Consider the following 24,355-nt stretch of genomic DNA (forward strand, 5'->3'; position numbering starts at 1 on the left):
GCGGCATTTCAGACTCATTAAAGTTATTATGAAGCCTGACCTGCAGGTGACACTGGAAACATCATTAAAAAGCATCTCAACTTGTACTCATTGCAATTATGTATTAAAAGATAAAGGCACATTTTAGAAAAGGATATTAATGGCTTCAATGGATGATCTAAGCAGCATGAAAAAAAGTGGAAGCTTTGCTGTCTCAAGCAATGGATGCTGGAGTGTAGTTGTAAATCATGGAGAAGATATGCCTACACTTGAATAGACTACACTCTAAAAAGCAGAAAACAAATTACGGCTTTGTTTTCAGTTTGCCAAAAACAAAAAAAGCAAAAAATATCGTTAACACACAAACACAGTACATGACCTGTTAGATAGTTTAGTTCTAGCTCGTCCTTGCCAGTGACCTGCAATAGTGGATTATTTGCAAGCTTTTAAGTGTGCAGACATTCTTTTATGTTTAATATTGATACATTTTTCAGTACAATGTGTACAAAAGACTACCTCAGCCAAAGCTTTCCTCTCTGCCAAAAAAGGTGTGCTCACAAGTGTACTAAGTGTCAAACTTCACAAAACTAAAAAACACATCTGCTTAAGTGAACAGGTAATTTTCAAAACCAAGGTTATTTTTTTAATAAGAACCAAAAATCTAGCAATTTGACAACTGCCAAAGCACACTACACATTGTCTGGAAAAAGGTGGTCATGAATGAAAGGAAAGTCTCCATTAAAAGTGTAAGGCAAAGCGTGTTTTTGTTAGACTCACCATAAAATCACACTCACAATTCCAAAGGTAAATGATAGAATCAGAAAACCAAAGACCTTCAGTGAGTACATCCTCCCATCCCATTAGTCTCCATAACATTATTTTTAATATACTGTACATTATTCAATATCTCAAATGATTGGTTTGGCTGATGGAAAAAATAGAAATCACTATAAACCAAATATTTTGGTTACATATACACCGAAGGCTAAATCGCATCACACAGTACTTTTCTACTGAAATATGGACTACTTAAAGACTAAGCATTCAGTTTTCTTTCCATGGATGATTGTAGCTGAGATCAGATGGAGTATCCCTATGCTCATATTCTGCCCTGCCTATTTCGTTTCCTAAACTCCATGGCTGTTAACACTTATGTCTTAAGTTTTTTATAATTCCTTTACTTTAGGGTAAAGTACTTAGATAGTTTGAGCAAGACAAGTGAAACCTCTAGTAAGGACTATCTCAGACAAGCAATATTTCTTTTAAGAATGTCCCTAAACAATTTGAAACAATGTTCCCCTAAGGCTTCCAATATTCTGTTCTTCAACCTCTGTTAAAAGCTGCCACTATTAGACAACATATCTTCTTGACAGGCTTAACATTATATATTCTGCATTGCATTTCAGAGAAAAACAAGGATCCATAGGAAATAGTAACTGAAATAATTTATGTCTACAAACATTAACTCAGCAGAGCAACAATCTGAAACTGCCATTGCTATGTTCTATGAATGATTCATTTGACAGTAACATCGCACTTACAGATATCTGATGCATAGCTCTACTCAGATGTGGACAGAAAGGCTTCTTGGACTAAAATTAATAATCAAACTAAAGTAAAAATAAATCCAAGATGTAGTGATTGATAGGTGAAAACACTAAAGTTTTCTTGACAGTCTTCATTTGAAAAATAAATACATTTTTAACCAGATATTATATTCCGTTCGCCAGCACAGAAATAGAAAAACAACAACAGAAAAACTGCTTTGAACAAATAGGCTTTTTCACAAGCTTCTATGTTTTAAGTGGTGTCCACACCTTTAAAATTGAAAACTGCTAATGATCAAGTACATAGAGCAAGTATACATCTTCAGTAAACCACATTAAGGAGTCTTTCTTCTCGGTCAAAGAAGGTGTACAAGAATGACTCCCAGCCAAGAAAGCTGAAGTGTGCGTCTCTTCCAGTAGCCAGAATGGGCTACTGGAGAAGAGTATGTTCATTCCCCTCAAAACGTGGAAGCCAGAGAAGCACTAGATATGATGCAGTATTTTTTAATCAACTAAACGTTATTTTGTAACATACTTTTGAAAATAGGCTTTCACAAATAAAGCAATATCAGATGGAAGTGTCGTGGATATAATGGTCAGTGGGAGTTATATTTATTCTACCTCTGGGCTAGTGAGTCTGCTCACCAGTTGCATTTGCCACTGTCCCTCTTTTCTCCATGTTGCACTAATGTTAGCTGTTCAGTAGGGCATAAATACCAATGAATGTCAAGCTTAGTTTGCCTTTTCAGCTGCCGGAGGGGCTTTTTATTCTTGTTCCCAGTAATATGTTATAGTTTTTTTCACGTTCTTTGCAAGTAGATTTGAAGACTGTATCCCTTCTACTTACTCAGAAAGATATCTCAAATCTGTTAAATTATGGGATGGCAGAATATAAATTTCGCATAACCAACCTTATTGCACGGATAGTGAAAATTTCAATGCTAAATAACAGAAGATGGAAAAGCCATGATGTATGTGACAGTAGAACAGGGACCACAATCACGTGAGACACAGAGAGACCTTTCTGTCATCTCTTATTTGGACTTACAAAAGTTACCATGTGCAAGCAGATACATAATTTCTCATTTCTAACAAAACGGACAGTATTTGCTCATGTTCTGTTTGACTATTTTTATGATGTATGAACTACGCTTCTATGATTAAACATCTTTATATCTTAGCTACAATTAAAAAGCATTTAAATAGAATTCATAAGTATATCAAGAGGAAAAAAATACAGAACAGCTAAGAAAAATGCAATAAATTGAAAATCCAGGAGACTGAGCTACATAAAATATTGGAAGCTTCTTCCCATCTTATGAGGTAAACTAGGCTAAACAAACTCTGAAGTTCCAATGGCTGAAGATTTTAAGCTAAGAATATGGACAAAGTATCATGATTGCTAGTGTTATTCTCAAATATCATTCCTGCTGCTCAAGTATACTATGTTACAAAGTAAAGTTGGCTGCTTTGGTGTATGGCCTCCCACTCAAAGCAATTCTCTCATAACCTCTCTTCACAAGTTCCTTTTTATGCCGGCAAACTGTATTTCCAACCTATAGGAATCAGTAATTCCATTTGATAAAAAGCTTCATGATGTTTACATCCCAAATTTAAGTGGTAACCTGAGAACACATCTGAGAAGGGACTATTTTGGGTTTTTTTTCCATAAACAATTCCCAAACAAAAGAAGGAAAATTGTCTATTTCGTGCATATCTGAAAAATTGCTTTGGCCTGCAGTGTTGTTCGGACAGTCGGAATCAAGACATAGATACAAATGAATATAAAATTATGGGTCAGCAAATATACAGCCATACCCATACTCTAACTGGCCCAATTTCATTTCAGTATATGCATATCCTCCATAACTTTAACTAGATAAAGTTAATGCTTATTACAGTACAGCTCTGAATACGAAGCGTTATTTAAATGGTACAGATTATTACCAGATTATTATTTATTGCTATAAATAATGTTCAGCAAGCACAACACTAAGATAATTTGTTCATGTTAACTGAACTCAACTTTTGAAATAAACATTTTTTTTTCAGTTAAGATTCAAATAACGGAAATGGGCTAAAACGTTTAAAAAACATTACATTCTGATTTGCTTCATACATTGTTTACAACTGAAAGGGTCAACAGTCAGAATCTGTATTTAAGTCAATACTGATATCAGTAAACCATTGTTTCAAATTAAATTAATGCAAAGGATATACTCTAATAGAAAAGAAATTACTCACTTTACAAACTACATCTAAAGTCTAAAAGTCTAAACGAGACTTAAAATGTTATTCAATACTGTATGTGCAAAACCGCGTTTAGTGTCCTCAGAGGACTCTAAGTGGCCAGACATCTCTCATAGCATCTCATCTATCTGCATATATCAAAGAGATTAGGTCTGTGGTTTCTGTTAAGCCCAGTGGTGACAACTGCTGGGAAACTGTCACTGTTGTGTTTTCAAGCAACTGGTCTGGATATGTGAAATCTGCAGAACAGGAAGCAATAGCTGGAAAGCATCCTGAATATAAGTAGTACTGTTGCAACCCTAATGGGGAGAGAAAATGTGTTGTTCATTAGTATAGCTGTTATGTATCTCAGGAATTACAGTTCACCTCTTAAATAAACTCCATCTTTCTTAGATTGGCATCATGCTATATTAGGATACATATTCACACAAGGCTTTAGAATCTGTACATAAAAAAACTATAATTTACAAGAGTTTACAGCTAGTAAGCACAGCTTGAATCATTATATAGAAATATGATCTCTCCTCCATTTGAACGTGAATCACCTCTTTGAGAGCTTTGTGCGTAATCTGAGTGGAATAAAACGCCAGTGTTCAGAAGGAGATACAAGTTTCTTAGCCAGCAAGCCCTTTCACCAACAGAACTAATTCTGCATGTGGTATAGGTGGGAGAAGTGTCACTGAAATTAATGATTTAAATGATTATAGCAGTTTAAACACACTGTTGTATTACTTATGGAATTTCTAATATTGAATGGTATAGCAGCTTGCAATACTCCACAAACCTGGGTTGCACTAATACATGTTTGTATATTAATAATGGGGCTTAAGCAGCACAAAAAAGCTTATTCTCTAATTTTGGACATTCCTGGAGTTTGCAGTTCCTGGAGCTCAGAAACATATGTCAGCTATAACAGCAAATTTGTCCTACAACAAAAGTAACTATATAATAAATAATATAATCTCTACCACAGCTCTATTCAACTTTCCATAATTTTCCTTCAAGTTATTAATTCAGTGCAAAACTACTTATTCTAAAACAACCTTTTCCTCATTTTAAGGAAATACAGCTATTAGGCGGAAGGTACAGAACTGACAATTTGTAGTCAGAACTGCATGTTTATTTCTGTTTAAAGAGAAGTGTGATCTAGTTAGTAGAGTTAAAAGAATGCAATTTGCATATATATTTCATTTTAGTACTTAATAAGCATATTACTACCTCTTGACCTCTTCCCTCCTCAACAAAACAGAAGCACATTTTACTCACTGCGCTTTTCTGATCAAAATTAGATCACAGTGTCTAACAGAAGTTCCTCATGAAAATTTTTGTGCTCTCTGACATATGGTTATCCATGCACTGAGCAAGCTTGCTTCTTTTTAGAAAACTGAATCTTTGTAGAAGTCTAAATGCCTGTGAGTGTGAAACATTGCAGCTTTCCTGCAGCTCAAATTTTAAAGAAAAGCATAGGCTGAAACTATTTGTCAGCAGAAATTATTTTGCAAGATTAGAAATAGAAAACAGAGCAGTAAGGTTAGGCCTATGCCTGGCAACTTGTGAATGGGATAAAAAAAGGCTAAGGTTTTAAATAAACAGCATACTGCAAATTGTCTACTGTGCTCTGACAGACAGCAGCAGAACTTTAAGAGCTCATCAGTCTCACTTCAGTCACATCATTCTTAAGAATCCTCGGAAAATGTAATATTACTACTGCGGTATTTGTGGGAGGGGCTGAACACAAATTGAGGTTTATGAGCTGGCACTGAACTGCCAGAAGGATACTGATATTACTTTTCATGCAGGTCTTTAATGAGACATAAATGTGACTGTTTCATTTCAAAATCATCTTACTAGAATATTTCCTAATGTGAAAAAGGTGAAGGCTTACCTCTAATATCACGGAGTTGACCATGGGGTTAAGAACCTCTGCCTTCATACTGCTCTGTAAATCAGAAAATAGGGTGAAACGCCCAAGCAAGAAATATATTTAACAGGAATATACTGATATTGGAGCAGTGGTTTTATGAATTCGAGAAAGGTCTTGTTTCAACTTGGTTCTTATTCAGGCTATTTATCATAGTATTCCTGATAACTGTCCCTACATTTCATATACACTTCAGTAGAAAGTACGTATTTCTATTACTGAGTATGAAAAACTAAGAGGGGCCCATGGTTTTATCTTTTGATTAATTCAAGAGCCACAGTTTCTAACTGCCTGATTTCCTATGGATATGAGATTTATGTTGTCTGTCCATCTGTTTGTTAGTCCCCTTTTCATCTCTCCAAATAATTTTTTAGTTCACTACTTGATTTCAAGAAAACAAGAAGGAGAAATAGAGGCTGGAAAGATAATTAAGTTCTTACAAGTTTCATGAAAATCAGTGAACAGGTATAAGCGAAAGGCCCAACTTAGTTCCCCTACAGAGGGAAAAACATAAGCGAAACTCAGATCCTCAGACTGGCAGTAATGCATGTGGAGCTAGATAGCACATGCTGGCCAATGAGCACATGTGTGACTAGCCCAGCACATATAGCATTTTTCTCAACCGCTAGATAGGAACAGAGATGGGTATAATAAGCAGTGAAGTTACTGGGGCTATAGAACCGAATCCCTATGAAAGCAAGCTTCATCAGTTCTTTTGCTTTTTAAAACGGCAAAAACTCTTTGCCATTTTTTCTTCTCAATGTTTTTTGTACTGTGCTTTTTGACAACGACAGTAATGCCCAGGAAGAGATGCTTTCTTCTACTACTGGACAGTGAACTTTACTAGACTAAAGGAAATACAATACTAATTAATTTCACGATGTTACTTTTATATTACAGATTTAAAGAAATATGAAACACCTCAATCTTAGATTAAATTTAATTACTAAATAAATAAATAAATAAATAAATAAATACCAAATTTAATAAATTTAATTAATTTGATACTAATGTGTAATATGACAAAATAAACATAATCTCTACTGGTGCAGGAAAGAAAGAAGACAAAGGTGTTTGGAGAAAGGTGGAGGAACAAAGGGAAGATTAGAAAAAGGTTAGAAAAAAAGAAGAGCACTTTTACTGTCAGTTACTAGAAAATCCATTACATAGTTTAGTTTGTTTAGTTGATTGGCAATAAGCTGAAACATAAGGAAAGCAGCATCAATTAAGTACTATTGATTTTACGAATCAATGATACATTAAAGTTTGAAAGAGAACTTGCATAGCAAGCAAAGCTGTTATTTCTTACTTCTGCGTTACTGCTTACTCTCAGAAATATGGCCGATATTATAAAACATGGGCACAGCCAGCACCACAACTAAACATCTGAACTATGTAGATATAGATACAGTGATGACGCTGTCTTTGAAAAAATAGTATTTTCCATTCTAACCCATTTCTGAGTTTCCCATGACTCGATGCATACTGCAGGACGCTGGAATGCGTTTGTGAAACCAAATGCTGTTGGCAGCTGAAGAAGGAAGTTGAATCGCTGGGACATGCAAAAAGATGTAGAGTTAGTACAGTCCCGTGTGATGGCTGCTTCCTGCTTTTCTGACTGCAGAAGGCTCACGTCTTCCTCCAAAAACTTGCAGGGATGGGACAGCACTTAAAGCTCACCAGATAGACCAACTAAAAATGTCTTTTGTATAGAATATGTTGGCAGTGGGAAGTATCTTTGTGCTCAATTTCTCGTGTGTTCGCACAAACAACCACAAAAACAATCTGGTCCTAAAAACCTAGTGTAACACTCACGAGAGCTTTAGTTTCCAATTTTCTGAGTCAGGGCAGCTTACTATTTCATGGGCAATGTATTTTTATGTGTCTGTATATCTATTTATTGCAAATGTCACACAAAGATATGCTAAAATACACTCCCAAAATGCAAAATAAGCAGATTCTTCCAGAGTAATGGGAAGGAATGTAAATTATTCAGAATAAAAGCAATCCAGTAAATTATGTTCTCTTATAAATAACTCTGAAAAGACTTGTTTAGCAATGTGCTGGAAGATCTCATGGGAGTACTGGGGAAACTTCCTTTAATGTGTGTTCACCTTCTCCTGGGGTAACTAGAAGAGACAAGAACTGGATCTTCTCTGACCGTTACAGAACAACTTCAGCAACGACACATTTTTGCTTCTGAATCTTGCTAGAATGCCCAGATGCCAGTTGTTTTTGAAATGCTATGAAAAGTGGAGTACAGCTTCTGCACTACAGGGCGCTGCAAAGGCCTTCACTGCTCCCCTACATATAAGTCTCCCCATCTGTCATCCTATCAATATCCTATCAATGGGAAGGGGAAGGGGAAAGAAATTAGGTTTTTAGCAAGGAAGGTCACAGATAAATGGATGTTTCCAAATGGAATACCTTGAGATACAAGACAGTAGTTTTTTTGAGATAAAAGACCAAACAGATAGATTTTGTAATCTCTTAAAGCTTTCACAAATGCAAAGGCCCTTCTCCAGGGCATATAGCAAAGGCTAAATTTAGAGACAGCTGGTGAAACCATCGTAAGGTACTGGAAGCATTATAAATGACTTTTACACAAATGCATTCTAAAGGGATAGGCTGAGTAGAGTAAGAAAATGTCCCCAAGTAGTGGGACTTTTTCCATTCTTGGCAATGTGGGCCCCCTTCAATGGGAGCAAGTAAGAACTGCTGGGTGGAGATAAGGAAAAATGGAAGAACAGTCTCCAGAAAGAGAGCTGTCAGAAGGCAGGGGATGCACTGCAGACTCTGTCCAAGGACACAAACTTTCTCTACAGCAGGGAATTTGATATAAAAGTGCTCTGTGTTCTTGAACTGAGGAAAGAAGTACCCTCTTTGCTGGTACCTCATGTAAAGCCAGAGGATTTGGGTAATAATTTCTGTTTTAAGAAGTGAACTATATTTATAAAAACCCAAATGCAACAGAAAACACTGTTATCTTACCCCAATTGCCGTTAAAGAATCAGAAAACTTCTTTGATAAAGATGAAACTTCATTGCACATGGCACTTGTTAAGCTGGTTTTGAAAAAGAGAGACAAATATAAAAAAATGTATCCTTGCCCTGTCCAGGGGTAAAAAGCCTATGACTGTCCCAGGCACCAAACTTCATCCTGAAAGCCAAGAATGTTCTTAAGGCAATTTTGCTTCTACTCATTTTTTACGTATTTTTAAGATTTTGCTCATAAGATAAGTTTTATATTCCCCCACTGCAAAATTCAGTGCTGACCACAGCAACAAAACGATGTCATGTTAGCTCAGACACCAGTCTCTTCTGATATGGCAACTTTTCAATGTTTTAGTTTTTAAACTTTTAGTTTAACTGTTGTTTTTCTGATGAGGGCAGCAAAACAATTCCTAGAAATACTGCTGGAAATAACTCCAACTTTAATAAGAATAGTAAGAAGTTTCCTCTCCAAGCACAGAAAACATGTACTCTGTACTAAAAGAGGATATATTGTGGTTAAAGTACAAGAGAACAAGGCAATCTGGTTCCATTTCTAGATCTTTTACTGTTTGCTTCACCATCACAAGTTCATCATATAGCACTTGATCCAGCAAGGTGCAGCACACTTTATCTCTAATTCTGCAAGGCACTTAACAAGTGCTTTATTTTAGATGTAAGTGTTCCTATAAACTGTGCCAGGGTTACTAGCATTCACAGAATCACAGAATCGTTTAGGTTGGAAGGGACCTCTGGAGATCATCTAGTCCAACCTCCCTGCTCAAGCAGGGTCACCTAGAGCATATTGCCCAGGATCACATCCAGACGGCTTTTGAATATCTCCAGGGAAGGAGACTCCACCACCTCTCTGGGCAACCTGTTCCAATGCTCTGTCACCCTCACAGTGAAGAAGTTTTTTCTCAGGTTCAGATGGAACTTCCTGTGGTTCAGTTTATGCCCATTGCCTCTTGTCCTGTTGCTGGGCACCACGGAGAAGAGGCTGGCCTCATCCTCTTGACACTCCCCCTTCAGATACTTGTACACGTTGATGAGATCCCCTCTCAATCTTCTCTTCTCCAGGCTGAACAGGCCCAGCTCTTGCAGTCTTTCTTCATAGGAGAGATGCTCCAGCCCTCTAATCATCTTGGTAGCCCTCCGCTGGACTCTCTCCAGGAGTGCCATGTCTCTCTTGCACTGGGGAGCCCAGAACTGGACACAGTACTCCAGGTGAGGCCTCACCAGGGCTGAATAGAGGGGCAGGATCACTTCCCTCGACCTGCTGGCAACACTCTGCCTAATGCACCCTAGGATCCCATTGGCCTTCTTGGCCACAAGGGCACACTGCTGGCTCATGTTTAACTTGTTGTCCACCAGGACTCCCAGGTCCTTCTCGGCAGAGCTACTTTCCAACAGGTCAGTCCCCAGCCTGTACTGGTGCATGGGATTATTCCTGCCTAGGTGCAGGACCTTGCACTTGCCTTTGTTGAACTTCATGAGGTTCCTCTCCGCCCACCTCTCCAGCCTGTCCAGGTCCCTCTGAATGGCAGCACAGTCTTCTGGTGTGTTAGCCTCTCCCCCCAGTTTAGTATCATCAGCAAACTTGCTGAGGGCGCACTCTGTCCCTTCCTCCAGGTCATTGATGAATATATTGAACAAGACTGGGCCCAGGACTGACCCCTGGGGGACACCACTAGCCACAGGCCTCCAACTTGACTCTGCGCCATTCACCACAACCCTCTGAGCTCGGCCATCCAGCCAGTTCTCAATCCACCTCACTGTCCACTCGTCCAACCCACACTTCCTGAGCTTACCTAGGAGGATGGGATGGAAGACAGTGTCAGAAGCCTTGCTGAAGTCCAGGTAGACAACATCCACTGCTCTGCCCTCATCTACCCAGCCAGTCATTCCGTCATAGAAGGCTATCAGATTGGTCCAGCATGATTTCCCTTTGGTGAATGCATGCTGACTACTCCTGATCACGTTCTTGTCCTCCAGATGCTTAGTGATGACCTTCAAGAGGAGCTGTTCCATCACCTTTCCAGGGATGGAGGTGAGGCTGACAGGCCTGTAGTTTCCTGGCTCCTCCTTCTTGCCCTTTTTGAAGACTGGCGTGACATTGGCTTTCTTCCAGTCCTCAGGCACCTCTCCTGATCTCCAGGACCTTTCAAAGAGGATGGAGAGTGGCCTAGCGATAACATCCGCCAGCTCCCTCAGCACTCGTGGGTGCATCCCATCGGGGCCCATGGATTTGTGGATGTCAAGTTTGGACAAAAGATCTCTAACCTGATCCTCCTCCACCAAGGGAGAGTCTTCCTTTCTCCAGCCTTCCTCTCTTGCCTCCAAGGTCTGGAATTCCTGAGGACTGGCCTTAGCAGGGAAGACTGAAGCAAAGAAGGCATTCAATAACTCTGCCTTCTCTGTATCCTTCGTCACCAGGGCACCCACCCCATTCAGCAGCGGGCCCACGTTTTCCCTAGTCTTCCTTTTGCTATTGATGTATTTGAAGAAGCCCTTCTTGTTGTCCTTGACATCCCTTGCCAGATTTAATTCCAACTGAGCCTTAGCCTTCCTTGTCGCATCCCTGCACACTCTGACAACGTCCCTGTATTCCTCCCAAGTGGCCTGTCCCCTTTTCCACATTCTGTACACTTCCTTCTTCTGCTGGAGTTTTGCCAGGAGTTCCTTGCTCATCCATGCAGGTCTCCTGCCCGCTTTGCTGGACTTCTTCCTCAGAGGGATGCACTGATCCTGAGCCTGGAGGAAGTGACGCTTGAATATTAACCAGCTCTCTTGGACCCCTCTTCCTTCTAGGGCCCTACCCCAGGAGATTCCCCTAAGTAGGTCCCTCAAGAGGCCAAAGTCAGCTCTCCTGAAGTCCAGCGTTGCAATCCTACTCATTGCCCTGCTCCCTCCTCGCAGGATCCTGAACTCCACCATCTCATCGTCACTGCAGCCAAGGCTGCCCCCAACCTTCACATCTCCAACTAGACCTTCTTTGTTCGTTAGTACAAGGTCTAGCATTGCACCTCTCCTTGTTGGCGTCTCCACCACCTGGGTCAAGAAATTATCATCAATGCTCTGAAGGAACCTCTTTGACTGTTTGTGCCTAGCTGTGCTGTCTTCCCAACAGATGTCAGGGTGGTTGAAGTCTCCCAGGAGAACCAGGGCCTGTGATCGTGAGGCTTCTTCCAGCTGTCTGTAGAAGGCCTCATCGATGACTTCCTCCTGATCAGGTGGCCTGTAGTAGACCCCCACAACAGTGTCACCCATGTTAGCCTGCCCTTTAATCCTTACCCATAGGCTCTCAACTTGCTCTTCATCCACCCCGAGGCAGAGCTCCATACATTCTAGTTGCTCCCTCACATAAAGAGTAACTCCACCACCTCGCCTTCCTGGCCTGTCTTTCCTAAAAAGCACATAGCCATCCATGACAGCATCCCAGTCATGTGAACTATCCCACCATGTCTCTGTCACTGCAATGAGATCACTGCAATGAGATTCCTAAAGATACACACTTGCTTAAGTACTTTACTTACTCAGGATTCAAGTGCTTACAACATCTTAGGGTCAAATGCTTAGGAGGTAAGCAAAACCCACTAAAAGCAGTAGAATCTATTACTACAGAGAGCTTTTGATCTGAATTCTGAGATCCATTAGGAAGACCAGCTTCTTAAAGTTATATATGTTCTGTTGTACGTTAGTGCAAAGTTGCTGACAAATGTGGTCCTATTGTTTAGAGCAACTGTTTGACTTTTGCATACTTCTGGCAGATAAGCACTAGATAATGAGACTGCATTATGCATTGTAAAAGCAAATTCTGTACTTGCTGGCACAGTATCTGTTGCAGAGATGTCAGGAAATGCATCCCAAATGAACACATGCATTAATTTGCTGGAGCAGCAACAAATTTCAGCTTGTGAGTAGGTCCTGTTTTTCAAAACATACAGATGTTAGCCATGTCAAAAAATAACAGGTAGCCCACATGATTTAATTACTCGAGAAAATACAGCAACAGGACCCCTAAAGCCAATGCTATTTGTTGATCCATGGACTTACTATGCCTTCGAGTGCCATAAGCTCAGCAGAGTTGCATGGGTTTTAAGCAAATGTACTTATAAGAAATGAACAGTACTCACTTCGTCAGTACTTTTGCTTGATCTCGAGCTGTTTTTTCAACTTCTTGCCCATGTAAAATTAATTCTGCTACCTTATGAAGCTGCTCAATACACCGAGCTGTTACCTCTGCCAGACTTTCAATGGACAGCATGTAGATTTCCTTATATGAAATTAAAAATAGAATAATATCACCAATAGCATCATCATTGAGATATCTCTATACATGTGTATATATATATATATATTATATATATATAAATAAAATAATTTGAAACCTAGAAAAAGAAAAAAAAATTGGAAATAACAGCACATACACAGCGAAATAATATCAGTCATAATGTCATCCTCACCAACAACACTAGAAAATGAAATACCCACCAATTATAAAATAAAGACCTTACACCCATCCTGGATAATCAGTGTAAGAAGAAATGTATCATTTATTTCAGTGGGAGCTAGGACAGGCTCTCAGATTTTCTAAGATAGAACTTTTGAGCCAGTCCCAACAAATACAAAAGTCCTGTAACTCTTGAATATAATGCATAATTACTTTCACTTGGAACTGAAAGTACCGAGTCATTCCTCAGTAGCAGGAATGGGTAACACTCCCATCAAAAAGTATTTTTTAACAGTAACATTAAAAAATTCTGCCTAGAACTCTGGCATCACAACTTTCACAATCTGGTGCCAGCTGAATATCTGTAATCACATAAACATCTGTAATATAGGCAGTGCGACTTAGTTTACTTTTTGGACTTTTTTTCAAGGAAACATGGCAGATAACTTATGAGAATTCATTCAAAAAATCTTGACAAAGATCCCAACCAAATTTAATAGTGCTCTAACTTAGTGTAAGAAATTCAATCACAATTAACCACATCAACAGAAGAGAGTTGTTTAAATGGACACGATACATTTAGTCTTAAGTAATATCTTTCATAAAGAGACTTAACACAGGTGAATTGACCAAATAATATTTCTATTTTGTCTGTTTGTGACAAATTATTCAAGAGTCCAAATAAAGTTTTGAGAATTTTTTTCATTTATTGTCACTAGACAATAGTGACAATAGACTAGAGAAAGAGATGCTAAAGAATGTTGAGATATGACTTTCAATGTGCTAACAGACATTATACCACAGAAACCCTCAGCTCCCTGTATTCTGTGTACGTACAAACACACACACACACACACACACACACACACACACACACACACACACACACACACACACACACACACACACACACACAAAATAAAAACTGTGATGAGCAGAGGGCCTGCTATATTGATATATACTCATGGGAACAGACTAAAAAAATTATGTTAGTTTTCTATTTGAATCTGTTTCTTAATAGTTCTATGAGTTAAAAAAACAGTAAGAACAATATATAAAACCAACACACAAAGAAGTAATCTTATCTAACAAAGTAAGATAATTTGCTGAATGAAACTTTTCCTCCAAAAGCTATTTTACCTCCACAGTTTTGTTTTTATCTGCTTCTGTTTTATCACTGCCAATTTTGTCTTCTCCTTTTCCAGGCTTTTCTTCATCAGGTTCTTCAGGCTTTTCTTTTAGCTTCTCTTCCATGTCTACTGTGGTGGAAAAATTGGCTTCTTCCAGCCACTCATGAGCTTTTTTCCTAGCCTGCCAAACAAAGAACCCGACCCCAAATTACTGTTCAAATAGGAAATATCAAATTATATTCCTGAACCATCTGTTAACAATATTTTTATTTACTTTCATTTCTCATTCAGAAGTTTTATTCATATTAGGCCTCTGGATGGCATTTAGTCGAGTGTATATTTAAGAAACTGTATGTAGAAGTATATCTGACTGCATAAAGATGGGTCAGCCAAAGATAATTCAGTACTTAATATTTTTATAACGGGTATGATGCTCCTAACCAACATAGAGAGTTAGCAGTAATACCAAGTCACTGATACTTCAGCTTTATGTGGTGTCTTTTAAAGGAATTTACATGGAAACATTTCCCAAATTAAAAAATAAGACAGTGGAATAAAGAAAGGAAAAAAAATCTTGGAAAAGTAAGATAAATGTCCTAAATTCTTAAAGGTAAAGACAATCACTGTCTTTTCATCTGTCTTCCCAGGCATGAAAGTAGATCAAAGTGGAGAATCCTTGAAGTTGTATATAGCTTCAGAGACTACTGTTATGGTTAGCAGGAAATTTATCGTTTTCCTTTTTTAATGTGAAGCTGAATCAAAACATGTTAGGACCTAAGCCTAAGCTAGTCATCTGTAGTCTCCCAGTGTATTTAGACAGAGCTATAAACATTCATCTCAACCTAAGATGAGCAGATGAATCACCTCTGAATGTTGCCTGACTACAAAGAGCATGTGATTAGCTTTTAGCCATCTAACTTTTAGATGAGTAAAGCTAGATGAGATAAATCCAGGATGTTGTTTCTAGCTGAGGAGGTCTGGAGAAGTGCCTCAGAATACGATGAGCAAGAAAAATAATTCTGAACCTGAACTTTGTCACTGCTCCTAATATGTTAGACCAAATCTGCTGAGCTCATGACCTCTGTTTTGCTCTTTCAAAACTTTCTAACATGGCCTACTGCACTTGTTAGACGCTGCAACTGTATTGACTATCTAATCTCACTTCTTCTATCAAAGATTTTCTGTTTTTATCGTATTAGTCCCACCCTGCTATTCCTTGCTTTATGAACTGCCTTAACTGAGTTACATACTCCTCTGTGTCAGATTTCAGAACAACGCCCTCCCTCTTTGTCTTCATCCAAGAAACAGAGGGCAGCTCACTAATAGGCACTAACCTTGTTAAGTTTGTCAGGAGTAGCAGCAACGTGCAATTCAAACAGCAGCTCAGTGAGCATGCTGACAAACTCTTCTCCCATATCTGCTGCAACAAGACACAAAACAATTTGTTTGTTAGGGTGTTACCACTACAATATTTTACACAATCAAATATGTCTAGCTGAATTATGTCCCTAAGTACTCTTGCACTTGAAAATCATTTTTGACTACGAACTGATGACAGTGACCAAGAAAGAGGTGGAGATATACTCAAAGAAAAAAAGAGAAAAAGCAACAAAAATAACTGTACAAGACATCCTAGCTTGACACCTGGACTATTCTTTCCACCTCATCATAGATTCCGCTAAGCTCCACTAAGGCAAACAGGTAAGAAGAGAAGTGGCATGCTCGCTAGTTACCTGACAAGAACACATGAGCGACAAAAAAAATAAGGAAGAGATGCCAACCTCTTCTTTCAAAGTAAGGAATAAAAATTGCAGCAAGGTGAGATGCCACGTAGTTTCAGAGATAACATACTGGAAAACATGTTCTCTACTTGTTCTTTCTGCAAACCACAGTTAAGATGTGTATTTTCTTTCTATTTTAAGGCTGAGCTCTGCTTAAGTGAAGAATGTTTTCTGTTCTGATTTAAAGTAATAAGCCTTAAAGAATCCGCACTTTTATCACACAAGATTTATGAGCAAACATTTATTTTCCTAGTATTTGAAATTCTTATTATACGTATTCCTTTGATTTACTGCGGTTGCTACATTCTACCATTTTATCTTGCTCTAAGCTCTTAAAAGTTGGTATTTTGGTTGGTTATGTTCATCTGCATTTACTGAATTTGGAATCTTCTTTTACATTTCCTGGTAGGATAAGCAAAATCCATTTTTTTGAGCCTGACCATAGAATGGAACGGTTCCATGCTTAAAGGTCAGTCCCCCAACTGAACCTGGTAAAAGTCCACCTATTTCAAAAATAATTTTCATGTTTTGTTTTGTTCCCACTTCTGTTTGCTCATTTACCAGGTAGGCCAGTTTTTCCATTTTTACCCAAATCTTCACTGCTGACCCTAAAAGTGGAGGTTCATTACTCTCTCTCCATTGTGTTTTGGGATTTTGGTAAAACTATTTACAGTCCACAGTACCTTGCAACACGCAGAAAGGTGGCACAATCTGACACTCAGATTATAATCTTCTTGAGCAAATGATACCTCATCCTTATTTGTAAAGGGAGTGCTTATCTTTTGGTGCTATATAATAAATCGATATTTAATATGAAGAACTCTTCTGCTGCACTGACCAGGAGACTGAGCTTTCCTCTTTACAGGAAGGGTCACAGGTCAAGAACAACTGGTTGGCCAAACAGATGCACAGAGTTCATTTCATTGCTGCTCTCATCAGTGAGTTTTCGCAATATGTTTTTCAGGTTTCACTTCGTCTTATAACAAGGCCAAATTGTTTCATAAACTGCAGCATGGATAAGCAGTTCACTGGCTCAGTGCAGTAATACCAAACTTGTTGATAACTGGCATATTCAATTCAATATCCAGTTTGGTTACCTTCTCCCTTAACTCACATGATTGCACGTGAAATTTTGTGTGATAATGCCTTTTACAATGTAAGTTGAGCTACTTCTTCAGGTATCCTCCTCTCTTTATTTCATAAACAACTGACAGGAAAAGAAACTGCTGTGAAAAATACATGAAAGGGTTGCCTAATCAAAGCTAGAGGTAACATTAGGGAGAAAGGCAAGCATTTGGCTTTCTCCTACTTGTGTCAGAAAATATCCTTTCCCCTTCTTTCTCTGGAATTTGGTTTTGCACCTATCTGACTGATCCTAGCAAGGACAAAGAAAAAACCTATGACTCCAGTTCCAAAGTTGCCAAGAACAAAGTCTAGCCCCTATCCTTTCCTGAAACAATCCTCCAAAGATCACTACACTAATTTCTTCTTACATAGGGCTGAAAATGTTTACTGTAGGCACTAAAAGCAGCACTAACATCTCTGAATGAGATCTTGAGAGTTTAGCATAAGAATGGATACTGAGAGTTTACATAAAACACACCACCACCCTCTGCAAACACTTAAATGCAAAGTACTGCTTTTCCTGGCAACTAATCTCTTTTGATTTTATATACATAGCACTGACAAATGATACCATATAAATAACATAACCTGATCATGAAAAAATGGTAACAAAGTAGCCAGTAAGTGCTAATTAACTTGTTTTTAAATATTGTTCAGTGGCTAGATAAGATTTAACATCCTCAAACACTATTAGTTAATCACTGCCTTCTGTAAGGGCATGCCTTCATTATGAAAAGGAAAAAAAGACATGCTCTATTTGAGCTAGGTAGCAAAAATTATAATCCTACTGAAGACAAGGCAGTTGTAGTTTTAAACTATTTAGCGATCAGAATTAAAACACAGATATCTCCACAGATTTTAACAGAACGTGCTACCTCTTACTCAAATAACAACCATCTTTGAAGTCCTAAATCCTTGAAGATCAATTTTGCTCCCAGAAGCATACATATTAATACACCCCAGAGAGCTAAACCTATTTGTAAAATAAGGCCAAAACACTAGGAGTAGTCAATAAAGAGTTACTGGAACCCATTTTAAATTATGTAAACATTAGCAAACCAAAGTCTGAATGAAAGATGAAAGAGTTTTATTACACTGTGCTCCATCAGGACAAACAGACATGCAAATTGCATGCAGCACTACATGTAAAGGTGCTGAATATTGTATTTATCTGAAAATGACAGACAATTGCTATTTAAGGGCCTATCAATGTAATTCTTTAAGTTTTATAGGCTTTTATGCACTTGCTGCCTTAATAAAAACACGTAAGATACTATGCATTAACAAATTCAGCAGAAGACCTGTTTTCCTTGTCACTGGTGTTGTTATGGGGAACATAAGAAGCTTTCACTCACTCTGATAGATTTTAGTGAAGTTAATGCACTTTTTGCGTCTGGGAAAGGTACGCACACTAGGACATTGTCTAGAGGGGACATGTCAAAGCATCATACAGTGTTAACAGCAATCTCTCCGCAGTGCTGCACGTACTGTGGGTTGCGCGTGAGAGGCAGAAGAAAGAAGTAAAGGCCAGATGTCCCAGTTTAGAAGCCTCACCACAGAATTGTCAGCTCAGTCCTAATAGAAAGATGGTTTGAAAAGTAATTAACCTTTCTATTCTTTTTTATCCTCCAGTGGAACCAGAATTAATCCAACAGAACTCCTAAGGTATGAAATTTATCGGTAGTTCAAATACTGATAGATTTTGAGCCTGATCCCACTAAAGGACATGAGTCAATTTGAACAGCAACCTAAAGTAACACCCATTCAACTGTAAGGCGGATAGAACTTGTCTGTGGTTATTATTTCCGCTGTCAAAGAGAGGGGGATACACTTCACTTCTGACTGATTTGCTTTTGCAGGGGAAAGCCTGCAGCACTCTGATTTTGTCCTTTTCTTCAAGGTGCTCATTGTCTTGGTTTCAGCATATTTAACAGGCCAGTTAGTGTTTCAAGATAAGGACAGTGATCAGCAGCAGAGCTTTTTTGGGGGGCTAGTTTCAAAGCAAGGAAACTATTTCCCACGTAAATTAAGGAGTGACACACATCTCACAAATCTTCACTTCTAAATATACAATACACTTTCTTGACTTCTGTTGCTTACAAAACCACAGAAGGATGTGGGGTTGTAAAGAGTAATGACGGAAAAAAAACAGCAGAAAACTAAAACTCTACCATACTAAGACTTTACACTGAACACTTGCTGTCCTCGAGAAGAAACAACAAGCCACATGTGACAGATATAAGGCATACTCAGTAAACACTACTAGAAGAAACACAGCCTGAGTGGAAAAGAATTTCCAGTTAGAACATGTAGATGTTGACAAGACAATTTCTCTACCCTTTCTGAAGGTTAGAGAAATCATACCTCACCATCTTGCAAGATGTAGGTTGTATGGACAAGCATCCCTGAAATAGAGCAAGATGATGTGAAGGAAATAGTTTTAAAGTTTATGAATATGGCGTTTAATGGCATAAGCCAATCCTCAGTCAAATCAAGGAGATTCTTCCTGCTAGCTAGAAGAGGTTGGTGTAGATCTCACAGGCCTGGAGAAATGGGTTATGGTAGCTTTAAGTAAATGTTTTACTCTTGTGATCCCAGCCTGTTCTGGGGACAGCCAAAACCCCTCAGTCTGTTGAAGACATCTATTTTGCCTCTAAAAAAGACCTTCCTATTTTACGGTAACTTCGTGAGTTGATCTGCGGAGCACCATGCTGCTCCTGATCTCTTCAGTAATGTACACTATGACCCAGTTATGCCATCTTTCTGCTATTTTAACCTCTTTCTCACTCTGCAAACGCCATGTCTTGCCAAGCAATATCTAGAAGGCAGCTTTGCCACTATGTTTCAAAGTGCCTTTCCTTCAAGAAGTTCAGGGCTTTTTAAGTCCCTTTACTCTACTCTAACCTTTTTAATAATCATAAAGGGGAGGCTGCAATGTGAGGATCAAGTTGCTAAAACAGAAAAGCATTGCTAAACAAGCCTAAACCTTCAGGTTACACAATTCTATGAACAGATTCTATAAGGAAATCTCAGTCATCTAAAAGGCTACCGTTTCTCCTTTTTTTGGTGTGTTTGGCTTTCACTGATGATATAGCAAAACAATATAACACCTCCTTACCCCCTATTTTCTTTATCCCACACTTCAGTTGTGATACAAATCCAAAATTAAGCACTAACCAACTTCTAGAACTTCTAGAGTATTCAGTTTAGTTCCTTCTTTATGAAAAGTACTAGGATAATATACATTAAAATGTAGCTTGGATTGTATTTTTTTGAATTACTATCTGCAAAATTAATGAGCAAAATTAACCTCATATGGTTAAATCTTTGCATTTCTAATTACCTTTTTGTTCCTGCACCACTTCATCCTCTGACTCCTTTGGAACGAAAATGTCTTTTATATCAATTAACTCATTTTTCACAGTCTCCAACCGCTCTCCATCCAGTGTTGCTAAATACGACTGAATCTGTAAAAGAAAGGATACTGAGCACTCCTAATCAAAACAGAGCCTTTCTTAAATGGCTAATTTTGAGCCTGTACCAAAACAGAAAAAGAGATGTAAACTTCCATTAGATGTTCAAATCTTATCTCTAACCTTCCAACTCATGTTGTTATGACATTTTTAGCACTCAATAAAATTTGACGAGTATTGCAAAAGTTACACAAGTCTTGCAAGCTCTTCAGGTTTCTATCTTCTCCCAGAACTCCTTATTTCAGATTATAAATCTTGGGTCGAATTGTAAACCATAATAAGTATTCTGGGACTGCTTGGATGAAGACAGTAGGCCAGAAGAGCACAGGCAGAATTCATGCTTAGCCTGAGCACTCAGGGAAGAGTTGGGAGAATAAGCCTGTTTCTTCTCCCTCCAAAGCCTCACCAAAATTATTGGTAGTCTACTAGTCTACCTCCTCTGAAGAACATATTGACAGATCTCTGAGACATCCTTGGCTGTCTCAGATATCTAGTATGAGTCCTTTCATATCCAATTGGATTGTATCCAAGAGGGATGGAAACAGATTCTTTAAATCACTGTTTGCACTGCAGTCATACTGTGTTAAACCCATGATCCCATTCTCCGGTTGCCCATGGAAGCTGAGAGAAATGTCTTTTTTCTTCTCGATACAAAATTTTACTTTTAGGATTGTTCTGAGATTTTTTTTACTTTCCTTGAAAGAAGTGCAGACTGGCAGTTAGACACTGGAGACAAGATACTTTTTGTGACATTATATTCTCTTATGAGCCTCCTTGATGGGTCCAGCTCATATGCTGAGTTAAATGGCAAATTAAATCTGACAGTCCCAGCTCAGACTAAGAAGGACTACCATGGGGTTTTTTGCTCTCCTCTACAGCATTATCCACTTCATAGGATTAACTGGGAACTTTTAAAATGAAAATTCCTAAAATAAAAGCTAAAAATAATATAAAAATCCCTGGAATTAAAAAGACCTATGACACTAGCAACGCCTTCAGTCTCTCTTGCTTTCTTCCTGTGGCACATCAGAGTGTGGCTTTTGGGCTGTTACTATAGTCTCAAGCTTACAGTACTAGGTGTATTTTGTGTGTGTGGATTGTACTTGGGAGTACATGTTCAGTGAGCCTTTTAGAAGTGTGAATCAATGCTACTACACGGAATTATACTTGTTGACCCAGATACTCGCATTCAGTCCTGTGTGCTTATGTCTTCTTCCAGCCCGCTGATACTGTAGGACTATGAACAAGTTACTGTGAGGTTATCTAGGACTTAACAGGCAGCACATCAGCAACCCTGTGGTAACATCTTGCGCAAAGTCTTACCTTGTGGTATCTCAGAGTAAAAGCAAAATAGTGTTGACAGAAGCAACTAATCTGAACTTGTTTTTTTCTATTTATTTTCTGTTTTGTGGGTTTCTTTCAATTTTCTTTCTTTCTTTTTTTTTTTTGGAGGGCAGGCCTTTGAACCTTACACATAGGTTTTGAATTTATAATTTTGTACTTAGACATAATTGCAAAAAATAAAAACTGCATGGACAGTAGGTACATACTTGATATCAAAACGAGTCTTTATTATTTGTGAGAGATAATAAAACACTAAGAAAAATAAGGTGGTTATTTTTAATGACCCAGAGGGCAAGGAGTGATAATTACCAAAAAAAAAAAAAAAAGAAGTAGAAAAATATAATTCAAGAAATGTATTCAGAAAAATGTTTTAGTACAAAATACCACATTTGGGAATTTACAAAGGTTCTACTGACCTGCTGTGCAGCAGAGCTAGTAAATTGACAGCTGAGATTAAAACATATACATATAACCATATATAGTAACTTTAGCATGTTCTTCAGAGAGATATATAGTATTTGTATACTTTCAGTAATTATGTCTTGGGGTAGTCTTAGGTAAATTTAAGAACTACCTCAATAAAGAAAAGTTAAGAAATTGAATAAGTAACCTGGAATCCATTTTAACTCACTAGCCTCCAGGTGTAGTAGGTCTGGAATTCTTAAATGTAAGTATTGGTACCTTGTCCAAAAAGAAAAGACCTGAACCTTCCTGCAGATTCTGAAGACTCCTGCATTGTGTCAGGAGATAAAAAATACAGGATATGTAAGGTCTTAACAAAAATAACTTTCAGTGGCAATTTTCTTTGTTTCTTTTGAGCTAATCTTTGAGTTTAAATACTACGTGTATCAAGACTGACTTCCTGAAACCAAGGATTGGCCATTGGGACCAACTGTTTCAGCTTTCTCTGAAGTTGATGGAAAACCTTCCATTGGCTTCAAACGCTTTTGTGCAGGGACATTAATGTTAAGAACAATTTTTTTATCAAACATCATGATTTATGCAGTCTATATACTGTACCTGGGATTCACTTTCATTTGACAGGATTTCTAGAGCTTCAAGATGGGACAAACCTTGGAACTCATCAAAAAGCAGTCCATAATGTGCTGTTCTCTCAACTGTAACTTGCTGGGCCAGCCTCTGCTTCTCTTTTTCCTTAGCTTCTCGCAACAGCTGCAAAAATATACATCATTCCTGTTGTTTTATTGGTGGTGCTGTAGGCATGACAGATTTTATTACTCTCTGCTGCTTCTTGCTGAGAAAGTAGTAATAAAACTTGGGACTATAACACACCTACAGAGCTGAAATTTTAGTCTCTCTGAAATACCTAATAATTTTTTTTGATAAACTTCTCTAATAAGATATTTAAGTAGCTTTCTAAGCGTGTTTCTCCCAGTGCTAATTACTATTTTTTAAAAACTAATAAACAAACAAATATTCTTGCTTATATTCTCAAAAACAACGTCAGCTATGGAGAACATCTCATAAATTTAGGTACCAATTACAATGGAAGAAAAATAAGAGGACAATCTCATACACAGCCTTACAGAGTCATGCAATCCATTTCACAGACCACCAAATTGGAAGCATATTATTTCCACGACTCCTAAAATATTTTTAACAGATAGTAAAACCAGTTTGACGTGATAGCAGGACTGACAGAAGAGATCTGCCTAATAAAGGTAGGTCTTCTATCAAAGATGGGTCAGAACTATACTCCGTATATTTGGGGATATTTGGAAGTGATCTTATAGAGCGTACAACATCTTATACAGGCTTTTCAGGAAGCAATGGCCTCTTGGAGAAATATGCTGTTGTAAGACTGGTAAACACATCCCGAACTGCACTTTAAGGAGATCATAAACCTCTGCTAACAGACAAGCTCTCACCATTTACGCTAGTCCCTCTTTCGAAATTTCTATGATATTATCTTGTTATTAATTTGACTTACGACGACAGATTTTTCTAAGTCTCCAACTTTCAAAAGAGCATTCAAAATGTTATGCACAAATTAGTTAAAAGGAAGGCATTGTATTACAAGACCCATGAGAACTGACTTATGCCACTTCCTGCCACATGTTTTTATGTGGATTCATGCACATCATTTAGGAAGGTATTTGCAAAAGCTCACTTTTACCCAGTGGGCTTAACTTCCCTTGGCTATCTATATGGTCAGGGGAATAGCTCAGACTGCTCTACAGGCCAGCTCAAAGCCAAAATCCAATTTAGTCACTACAGGTTTACAGCTACAGTAGCAAATTACAGAGCATTGGGCATAGTAAGGACACCAGAACTTGATCATTTATACTGTGAAATTGTGTTGTTTCTGAAAGTTTTGTCCCATATAGACAGTATCTTGCTT

General features: G+C 38.1%; 1 protein-coding gene across 11 annotated transcripts in view; it reads right to left on the minus strand.

Annotated features, from left to right (window-relative positions):
* Positions 1-717: 717 nt before the first annotated feature.
* The window catches only part of FAM114A1 (family with sequence similarity 114 member A1), a 40,980-nt gene continuing 17,342 nt past the window's right edge, over positions 718-24,355 (minus strand). For 3 of the 11 annotated variants that reach the window (XM_068943184.1, XM_068943179.1, XM_068943186.1), the window contains 8 exons: positions 23,014-23,166; positions 20,520-20,643; positions 15,605-15,690; positions 14,281-14,451; positions 12,824-12,963; positions 8,689-8,761; positions 5,662-5,715; positions 718-4,075 (listed from right to left, as the gene is read on the minus strand). In XM_068943184.1, the coding sequence (XP_068799285.1) occupies positions 3,974-4,075; positions 5,662-5,715; positions 8,689-8,761; positions 12,824-12,963; positions 14,281-14,451; positions 15,605-15,690; positions 20,520-20,643; positions 23,014-23,166 (903 nt within the window). In that variant the 3' untranslated portion in view covers positions 718-3,973. Of the gene's footprint in view, positions 4,076-5,661; positions 5,716-6,962; positions 7,250-8,688; positions 8,762-12,823; positions 12,964-14,280; positions 14,452-15,604; positions 15,691-20,519; positions 20,644-23,013; positions 23,167-24,355 lie in introns of those variants that run through there. The other 8 variants (XM_068943182.1, XM_068943177.1, XM_068943181.1 and 5 more) reach the window with 5 other exon arrangements.

This window comes from Struthio camelus, chromosome 4, assembly GCF_040807025.1.
Source record: "Struthio camelus isolate bStrCam1 chromosome 4, bStrCam1.hap1, whole genome shotgun sequence".
Taxonomy (NCBI): Eukaryota; Metazoa; Chordata; class Aves; order Struthioniformes; family Struthionidae; genus Struthio; species Struthio camelus.